Consider the following 10,852-nt stretch of genomic DNA (forward strand, 5'->3'; position numbering starts at 1 on the left):
AAAGCCCAAATAAAATGGTCAGTTTTAACCAGATCGACTGTTATATCTAGGGTCACCATTTGAAATCAATACACCCTAAATGACAGGTCCTCCCCCAGCACACACTGTATGAAACAGGACCTGTCATTACTTGGCCCCCACATACACTCACCGGCCACTTTATTAGGTACACCTTTTCAATTGCTTGGTAACACAAATTGCTAATCAGCCAATCACATGGCAGCAACTCAATGCATTTAGGCATCTAGACGTGGTGAAAATGACTTGCTGAAGTTCAAACCAAGCATCAGATTGAGGAAGAAAGGGGATTTAAGTGACTTTGAACGTGGCACGGTTGTTGGTGCCAGACGGGCTGGTCTGAGTATTACAAAAACTGCTGATCTACTGGGATTTTCACGCACAACCATCTCTCGGGTTTATAGAAAATGGTCTGAAAAAGAGAAAATATCCAGTGAGCGGCAGTTGTGTGGAGGAAAATGCCTCGTCGATGTCAGAGGTCAAAGGAAAATGGGCAGACGATATAAAGGCAACAGTAACTCAAATAACCACCCTTTACACCAAAGGTATGCAGAATTCCATCTCTGAATGCACAAAACATCGAACCTTGAAGCAGATGGGCTAAAGCAGCAGAAGACCACATTGGGTGCCACTCCTGTCAGCTAAGAGCAGGAAAACAGGAAACTGAGGCTACAATTTGCACAGGCTCACCAAAACTGGACAATAGAAGATTGGAAAAACGTTGCCTGGTCTGATGAGTCTCGATTTCAGCTGCGAAATTCGGATGGTGGGGTCAGAATTAGGTGTAAACAACATGAAAGCATGGATCCATCCTGCCTTAGGCTGGTCTCTGGTGGTGGTGTAATGGTGTGGGGTATATTTTCTTGGCACACTTTGGGCCCCTTAGTACCAATTTTAGCATCGTTTAAACACCACGGCCTGCCTGAGTATTGTTGCTGACCATGTCCATCCCTGTATGACTACAGTGTCCCCATCTTCTGATGGCTCCTTCCAGCAGGATAATGTACCATGTCACAAAGCTCCAATCATCTCACCACTGGACAATGAGGTCCCTGTACTCCAATGGCCTCCACACTCACCAGATCTCATCCAATAGAGAACCTTCGGGATGTGCAGCCGACAAATCTGTAGCAACTGTGTGATGTTATCATGTCACTATGGAGCAAAATCTCAGAGGAATGTTTCCACCGCCTTGTTGAATCTATGCCATGAAGAATGAAGGCAGTTCTGAATGCAAAACGGAGTCCAACCCGGTACTAGCACCTAATAAAGTGTCCAGTGAGTGTACACTGTAATGTATATAGTATTGTGACAGTGCTATGCCCTGCCACTGTGTAAAAAGAGGTAAAGGGCACAAAGACTTCTCAAGGAGACAGATTGAGGGGCTCCAAAATGGCTGTTATGAACAGAGAAAATTGGATTTTTCGGTTATCTCAAGGTTTTGTAATTCCCTGGAGTCCAGAGACTTCAAAGTGTCTTGGGAGGGAAGCCTCTAACCCTGTGTCAAGGTCATACAAGAGATCAGCAGGCTGTATACAGTTCTTAAATTCAAGGGGCTGTTTGCAGTTCAGGGCTCTACCCAGAAGACAGGAGGATCCCTGTCCAGAGGCCAGGGCATGGGCCAGAGCTGCAAGAAACTGCAAAAGAAAGAAAGACCTGCGAGAGTGAAAGAAAGGTGCGGAGGTTGCACATGAGCACAATGGTGCTGTGTAAGGGTCTGGGGGGGACCAGCCAAACATTTCAGATTGAGGCCTGAGCAGCGGGACTGCAAAAAGAATTCCAAGAGGCTTCAGGTCATTTTTTTTTTGTGTTCGGAAGTGATGGTGAAAACCTGCGTGAAGACAACCATTTGCTTTTGTAGAACTTCTACTTTGCTCTAAAATAAAATAACAAGCCCTAAAACAGGATTTCCTGGCTGGACTGAACTCATTGGTAAGCATTATACCTGAGTCAGCCTGCTAAAATATCACAGTATATGGGAGACATGCTGGTAGATCGTTATCAGATTATGGGGCTTTGTTTTGGATATTGATTTTATGGTAGCCCATAGCAAGCTTGCTTTATGTAACTGCTTAGAGGAAAATTTGTTACAATCACTAAGTCCACCTTTTCCAATGGCCATTTTTATTTATATTTAGTGATTTTCTAATAGAATTGTTAACACATAATATGTCTGCAACCGTCTAAAACGAGGTCTGGCCATCCAGTTTATTTCCCATGCCGAATATTGTCGCTTACTTGAAAACGAGGTTTGGCCATTTAGTTTACCTTTATATATGGCAGCTGAATTCAAGATAAGGCTTGGTTATTTGGACTAATATGGCCACTAACTCCGAAATGAGGCTTGGCCATCTATTACATTCCAGCAGTGGCCATTTTGACTGGGATATGAGGCTTGAATACCGGCCATCTTTTCTTAATTGGACTTCACAAATTTTATAAATAGCGTGGCAACGAGCGTGACCTCCATGTCCCCCGATTACGTAATTTCTGACAAAATACATAGGGCGGAGTCTACGCTTGTGACGTCACTACGCCCACCGACCCCACGAGGCTGTCGGTTCGACTCCCAGGATTGATACTTACTGCATATATGCCTATTTCAACTATCTTAATGTGAGAAGTTGTTTTTTATCTACAATACATTTTTACATACAGTACTACATTATTGGAATGTTTCTATTTTTTACCCATGATATGCTGGATTAATTGTCCACCATTTCATATGAGAGGGTTTTCGATCCAAAAGGAAGCAAGGATCTAAAGATTTTCACTTTTCAGGATGTCTTTTCATACTGCGCTTGTGACTCTTATAACTTAGAGTCTACTCTCTGTAGTAAGCAGCTATTTATATGGTGGCAGAGCACTACGGGGATTCACCTGTTGATCCGATATTTATATCCATGCTCAACACATACGTACGCACGCACATATATGTAGTTCCCCATCATACAGTGTGAAGGGGAGGATCAGGCTGCAGCCATGCTGAGCCTAGCACACACTGCAAGTGGTATCAGGCAAAGGCCATGCTGATCCCTGTAGTCTTCACATTAAATGGTGTTAGTCCTGGGATCTTTTTTGGCCATCTCGCCACCACCTGTCACAACTCCCCTGGAGCTTCTTTCTTTGCCCGTGTTCCTTCTGGGTTTTTTATCTTCTGTTGCTTGAATGGCCAGGCTGAAGTGACTTTACTCCTGTGCATGCGAATGGGAGTCATATTGACGTGGCACACAGAGCGGGCCGTAAGTGTGATCCGAACTGTGCAGGTGCAGCCAAGATCACATTACCCACTGACAGGCAGGGGGGACATTAATGACAGAAGAGACCACTAAGGTAAAAAGTACCTGCTTGTCAGTGGATTTTAAAGAGAAGCTCCAGTCTAGTCAGCAGCTAAAAAAATATTCTACTACTAGGAGCTGAGGAAGTAATAACACATCACCTGTGTGTGGTGAGGAACATTCTACTACTAGGAGCTGAGCAAGTGATAACAGATCACCTGTATGTGGTGAGGAACCTTCTACTACTAGGAGCTGAGGAAGTGATAACAGATCACCTGTATGTGGTGAGGAACCTTCTACTACTAGGAGCTGAGGAAGTGATAACAGATCACCTGTGTGTGGAATATTCTACTACTAGGTGCTGAGGAAGTGATAATGAATCAGCTGTGTTTGGCGGGGAATATTGTACTACTAGGGGCTGAGGAAGTGATAACAGATCACCTGTGTGTGGTGGGGGAATATTCTACTACAAGGAGCTGAGGAAGTGATAACAGATGACCTGTGTGTGTTGGGAATATTCTAGGAGCTGCGGAAGTGATAACGAATCACCTGTGCGTGGCAGGGAAATTTCTACTGCTAGGAGCTGAGGAAGTGATAACGAATCACCTGTATGTGGTGAGTAACATTCTACTAGTAGGAGCTGAGGAAGTGATAACGGATCACCTGTATGTGGTGAGTAACATTCTACTAGTAGGAGCTGAGGAAGTGATAACGGATCACCTGTATGTGGTGAGGAACATTCTACTACTAGGAGCTGAGGAAGTGATAACAGATCACCTCTATGTGGTGGGGAACATTCTACTACTAGGATCTGAGAAAGTGATAACAGATCACCTCTATGTGGTGGGGAACATTCTACTACTAGGATCTAAAGAAGTGATAACAGATCACCTGTGCGTGGTGGGGAACATTCTACTACTAGGAGATGAGGAAGTGATACCAGGTCAGGTGTGTGTGGTGGAGAATATTCTATTACTAGGAGCTGAGGAAGTAATAACGGATCACCTGTGCGTGGTGGGGAATATTCTACTACTATAAGTAGGAGAAAAAAGCTGCGCAAATTTTTTTTTTTTTAATAAAACCAAGGCTACTCGTGAAAGAACAACCTCGTGAAAAACTGTGAATAATGTATAACAATTTGTGACCAGAACTCAATAAAGATATAATAGTCCAAACAGAAGAAAATCCAATCAATCCATGTGAAGATCGTGTAGAAACTTAGGATGAATAAACACCACCTATAGTGATCCACCACCACATGAATGTCGCGCTTACCAGAGGGCAAGCTTATCAAATGTATTAAATAAAAAAAGATTGCACTTACAGGAATTAAGCAATAAAAATGCATCCATTAAAAACAGTTTGCCGGCCGGCTTGCATACACCCGCTCACATCCGGGTCGTGATGACGTCAGCGCGTCAACCTCCCGACGTACGTTTCGTCTATAACTGACGTCGTCCCCAGTGCAATGTAAGTGCAATCTTTTTTTATTTAATAAATTTGTTATACGAATTCACACTATGGTTGGTTTCCTTCCATTCCTATGAGCTGGTGATTGGTGTGTGCTCCGTATACCTGCTGAACTTCTGGCTTAACCTTGATGCTGACTACAGAGAGGTGACGCTGTTGGTTTGGTGTCTGGATGTCCGATTTCCTTACAGGCTTATCAAGCTTGCCCTCTGGTAAGCGCGACATTCATGTGGTGGTGGATCACTATAGGTGGTGTTTATTCATCCTAAGTTTCTACACGATCTTCACATGGATTGATTGGATTTTCTTCTGTTTGGATTATTATATCTTTATTGAGTTCTGGTCACAAATTGTTACACATTATTCACAGTTGTTCACAAGGTTGTTCTTTCACGAGTAGCCTTGGTTTTATTTTTGAAAAAAATTTTTGCGCAGCTTTTTTCTCCCTCTTATGTTAGTTTTTTGTGTATATCTCACAATTTAAGCTGCTGTCGTTAGGGTTCACTTGGTTAGTGCTGTATATTTTCCATTTCCCGAATATTCTACTACTAAGAGCTGAGGAAGTGATAACAGATGACCTGTGCGTGGCGGGGAATATTCTACTACTAGGAGCCGAGGAAGTGATAACGGATCACTCAGTTGTGGAATATTCTACTACTAGGAGCTGAGGAAGTGATAACGGATCAACTTTATGTGGCGGGGAATATTGTACTAATAGGAGCTAAAGAAGATACAATGGGTCACCTGTGCATGGCAGGTAATATTCTACTACCAGAAGTTGAGAGAGTTACCTGCGCATGGCGGTAATCCTGAATCTTAGCCATCTCCTCCGCCATGTTCTTCAGGGCCGTCCGCAGCTCCGGGTTCTCTGTGTTGGCGAAATCCAACAGCTGCTTGACCAGCTGGTCTGCCTTGTCCCGCAACTTGGCCGTCTTCCGGGTGTAGGACGCCAGGACAGAGCAGAATTGCCCAAAGTACTTCTCCGCGTTGGAGACAGTGTTCTCCATGAGCTTGACCTGGGCATCTCTGCGGGGAGAGCACAGGAATTAGGACCATGCTTACACAAAGTTTCCATTCAGTTGGGGCTCATTCACTGCACGTTACTGGGCTCATAACACATGTGAACTCGCGTTTTTGTAATACTCTGCAATACCTCAAAAAATAAAAACTTTAATGCAATTCAATGCACTGCAAAGCGGTGGCACACGCTGTAACACATTTTTGTGCACTGGGTTTCTGGACCATTTTCAGTGCTGTGAGTTTTGGATTTATATAAACGTTAAAAATCACACAAAATGACCAATCAGAGTGGAATATTGCAGAATGTTCTGTAAGGCATAACCTTGTACAGGATGTCCTATAATGTGCTGCAGAATGTTCTGTGATAAAGATTAATTTGCAGGCCTTCTATCCCGACAGAAAAGTTTTGTGTGCAATATTCTGCAGAATCTTCTTTATCCAAACTGCGGGACTTCTCGACCAATCAGAAAGCTCAGAGTCATTCCGAAGGCCTACAAACAATTCTAGATGTGATGTTCTGCAGATATGTAGTACTTACAGACAACTCTGTGTGCCAAATACTCTCTACAATAGTCTGCAAATGGTTTTATGAGCAACACTCTGCAGATTCCTTAAACGTTGATACCAGTCTCCAATATCCAGTTGTGTGCAATACTCTGCACAGTTCTCCAAACAGTGCTACCAGCCCCTTTAGAAAGTTATCTGTTCACTGATACCAGCCCCACATAGCCAGTCCAGCGCAATACTCTGCAGATTTCTCTGATCACTGATATCAGCCAGGGCTGGTGCAAGGATTTTTGAAACCCTAGGCGAAACCTCATTTTGCCATCCTCATTGGCTCCACCCCTGACTCCACCCCCTTTGCCCTGCCCATGTGACAGAGGGCGACGCTATACAGGAAGCATCGGCTCTGCTTCCTCTAGCGCTGGCTCCAGTGCTGCGCCTCTAATTACACTACCTGTCGGACGGAGCAGCTGCCTGAGACTGAGTTAGTTACATGCTGCAGCCTGCAGAGCATGCAGACACTGAGGGAAACCAGCGGCCGGGCGCCTCTAGGCAGCAGTGTGCCCTAGGCGGCTGCCTAGTTTGCCTAGTGGTAGCACCGGCCCTGTATCAGCCCACTAAGCCAGCCCCGTGCAATACTCTGCAGAGTTCAATGATCAGGGATACCAGCCTCTTAAGAAAGCTATCTGTGCAATACTCTGCAGAGTTCACTGAGCAATGATGCTTGCCTCCTACAGAAAGTTATCTGTGTAATATTCTGCAGAGTTCCTTGATACCAGCCCCCTCATCCCCCAATAAGTCCTGTGCAATACTCTGTAGGTTCTGCAATCAGTGGTGCCAACACCCGAAACCCAGTCCTTTAATACTCTCCAGAGTTCTCTGATCACTATGCAATAGTCTGCAGGATTCTCTAATCTGTTTGTAATACTCTGCAGTGTTCTCTGATCAGTCATGTCAGCCCCTAAAAAAGTTATCTAAGTAATACCCTGCAGCGTTCCCTCAAACCAGCTCCCTAGCATAGGTGTGCGCAGCCTATTGCATTAGGGTGCGCACCCTTAAGCTCAAACACACATGCGCGTACAAGTGTCTACATATATATGACCCTGGCACATTGATCTCCCTGCTGGCACAGTGAAAGAAGAGCATAAACACTTCTCTTATGGCAGAGCCAGTAAGAGGGAGATCTTTCCCCTGTTTCTGCTGCTACACAGAGCGATAACACTAATGTGCACGGGGTGATTAGGGTGTGCATGGGCACACCCGGCACACCCTGTGCGCACGCCTGTGCTCCCTAGGATCAGGCATGTGCAATGATTTCTCTGATCACTCATAGCAGCCCATACATGAAGTTTTCTGTGCAATACTCCACAGAGTTCTCTGATCAGTTATACTAGCCCTTACCAGCCTACCAGCAGCTTTCCCCGATCAGCCATGCATAGCAAATCCTGTGCAATGCTCTGCATTTTCTCTAATCAATAATAGCAGCCCATATGTGACGTTTTCTGTGAAATACTCTGCAGATTTCACTGATCAGTGATATCAGCCCCCATAGCCTGTCCTGTACAATACTCTGCAGAGGTCTTTGATCACTGATACCAGTCTTTAAATAAAGGTATCTGTGCAATATTCTGCAAATTTCAGTCATACCATTCCTTAAAGAAAGTTATGTGTGAGTTCCTTGATACCAGACCCCAGGATCAGTTCTGGGCAATGCTCTGCAGAGTCCTCTGATCACTAATAGCAGTCCCTAAAGAAAGTTTCCTGTGCAATGCTCTGCAGGGCTCCCTGATACTAGCCCTCCCGAATCTGCCCTGTGCGATGCTCTGCAGAGTTCTCTGATCACTCATAGCAGCCCATATGGGAAGTTTTCTGTGCAATATTCTGCACAGTTCTCTGATCACTGATAACAGCCAATAAATAAAGTTATCTGTGCAATACTGTGCAGAGCTCCCTAATACCAGCCCCCTAAGAACAGTCCTGTGTAATACTCTGCAGATTTCTCTCATCTGTCATACCATCCCTTAAAGAAAGTTATCTCCAAGTTCCTAAATACCAGCCCTCCCCAGGATCAGTCCTGGGCAATGCTCTGCAGAGTTTTCTGACCACTCATAGCAGCCAATATGGGAAGTTTTCTGTGCAATACTCTGCAGATTTTTACTGATCAGCCCCTCATAGCCTGTCTTGTGTAATAGTCTTCATAGCTCTCTAATCACTGATAACAGCCAACAAATAAAGTTATCTGTGCAATACTCTACAGAGTTCCCTAAAACCAAACCCCTGTGTAATACTCTGCAGATTTCTCTCATCAGTCATACCATCCCTTAAAGAACGTTATCTGTGAGTTCCTTGATACCAGCCCCTCAGGATCAGTCCTGTGCGATGCTCTGCAGAGTTCCTTGATCACTCATAGCAGCCCATACAGAAAGTTTTCAGTGCAATACTCTGCAGATTTCACGGATAGCAACCCCTACAGAAAGTTATAAGTAATACTCTGCAGATTTCATGGATAGCAACCCCTACAGAGTTCCCTGATCAGTGATGGCAGTCCTGTGCAATGCTCTGCAGTTTTTCAGGATAGGACCCTGCTCTTCTCACCTGGACAGGACAATGTTCATGCTGGGCTCAGTGTAGGACAATCTCCTCCTGTGTCTTCAGGCGTCTGGCATTGTTGTCACCATGGCGACCAGAGCCCGGAGAGTCAGGGCGGCTCCTGCTGTCTCCATGGTGATAAAGGAGGCTCTTCCTGTGTAAACAGCATTCCTCATTATCACTTTCCTGCCATTTGTCAGGGCTCTAAGCTGCTCATTACCAGCCACCATTATACCTGTCATGTCTGGCAGCCATGTTGTCCCCCCCCCCCCCAAGCTCTGTGTCTTGTCCCTCAGTGGTGGGACTACAAGATTCAGCATGTCCAGCTCAGTTCATGTAAACCATCCCTTGTCTGTCATAAGCATTCATGTACTAATAAAGTGAAGCTGGCGGCCATTTTTGCATCTTCAGGTTCCAAAATGACCCCATCAAACACACACATGAAGTCCCCTACCTACCCCTTTCGTGTCACAGTATTTGAATAGTTCGTCTTGGATAGAGTGGAGGGGGATGAGACCCCCTGTCAGGTTTTTATAGCTGTGTCCCCATTAGGCTGCGTTTACACTTGCGGTGGGGGCCGTCGCGTTTTTACCACTCAACTACTTCATCGCAAGCTGCAGGTGTTCACATATGTCATGTCCATGATGCTTTGCTAATTGCAATGAGCATGTGTGCAAAAAATGTAAAAAGAAAATTTGTCCAGCAGTGAGAGAGTTAAACTGACCATAAAAATGAATATTTAGGTGCTCACCCCTCCAGCTCTCTGGAAGTTGCTCATATGTAATGTTATTATACAGGATTTATATAGCGCCAACAGTTTGTGCAGCGCTTAACAAAATAAAGGCAGACATTACAGTTACATTACGATTTGGTACCAGAGGAATCAGAGGGCCCTGCTCCTTAGAGCTTACAATCTAGGAGGGAGGGTCAATTGACATACCTCCCAACTTTTTGAGATGGGAATGAGGGAAACCTATCAGCAAAAGTATGTAGGCAAAGGACTCACCCCCTGTCACGTTTGCTTAAAGGAGAATTGTACAAAAAAACCCAAAATTGGTTAAACCCACAAGTGCTTTTTTATCATTACTTTATATTGGCTTTTGGAATTTACAAATGCAGCAATTTAGAAATCAGTTGAAAGATTTAGCTCTGGAAAACACTTTTTGATAGATAAAAAGTGCATTTTATATACATCTATATAGATCAGACCAAAATGAGGGACAAATGAGGAGAAATGGAGGGACAGAGGGACATTGCTCCAAATCAGGGACAGTCCCTCAAAATCATTTACAGTTGGGAGCTATGAATTGATACAAAAGGTAATAGTTGTGGGGGATGAGCTGATGGAGAAAGTAAAACAGTGTATTAGTTAGAAGCAGGATAGGCTTCTTAAGAGGGCTTTCACACAGAGCCGCGTGGAGCGCCGCTTACCGTCGTTTTAGCAGCGCTATTCGGATTTAACCTCCGCTAGCGGCCAAAAAGGGGTTAAATCCGCCCGCAAAACACCGCCGGAGCTGCGTTTTGCTGGCAGTATCGCAGCTCTGCCCCATTGATTTCAATGGGGATCAGCGGTGGAGGAGCGGTAAACAAACCGCTCCTTCACCGCTCCAAAGAAGCTGCTGGCAGGACTTTTCCTTATGTCCTGCCAGTGCACCGCTCCAGTGTTAAAGCCTGAGGAGACAATGGATCAGCTGTTTGAGGGCAGATTGCAGGCGCTATTTTTAACGCTATAGCGCCTGCAAAACGCCCTCGGTGTAAAGGGGTTTAAAGAGAATGGTTTTCATGGATCTAAAGATGGATAGATTAGGGGACAGTCGGACAGATTGGGGTAGGGAGTTTCAAAGGATGGGAGAAGCTCTGGAGAAATCCTATAGGCGAGCATGGGAGGAGGTGACAAGGGAGCTAGAGAGCAGGAGGTCTTGGGAGGACCGAAGAGAGCGGCTTGTTTGGTATTTTGAGACTAGGTTAGAGAT

At 44.9% G+C, this 10,852-nt stretch overlaps 1 protein-coding gene across 1 annotated transcript in view; it reads right to left on the reverse strand.

Moving 5' to 3' along the window:
- CIBAR2 (CBY1 interacting BAR domain containing 2) overlaps positions 1 to 8,995 on the reverse strand; it is a 57,015-nt gene extending 48,020 nt beyond the window's left edge. The window contains exons 1-2 of the mRNA XM_073605734.1: positions 8,886 to 8,995; positions 5,558 to 5,792 (exon numbers count right to left, since the gene is read on the reverse strand). Of these exons, the coding sequence (XP_073461835.1) occupies positions 5,558 to 5,792; positions 8,886 to 8,905 (255 nt within the window). The 5' untranslated portion in view covers positions 8,906 to 8,995. The remainder of the gene's footprint in view (positions 1 to 5,557; positions 5,793 to 8,885) is intronic.
- Positions 8,996 to 10,852: the final 1,857 nt, after the last annotated feature.

The sequence above is a fragment of the Aquarana catesbeiana genome, linkage group LG11 (assembly GCF_042186555.1).
Source record: "Aquarana catesbeiana isolate 2022-GZ linkage group LG11, ASM4218655v1, whole genome shotgun sequence".
Classification (NCBI taxonomy): domain Eukaryota; kingdom Metazoa; phylum Chordata; class Amphibia; order Anura; family Ranidae; genus Aquarana; species Aquarana catesbeiana.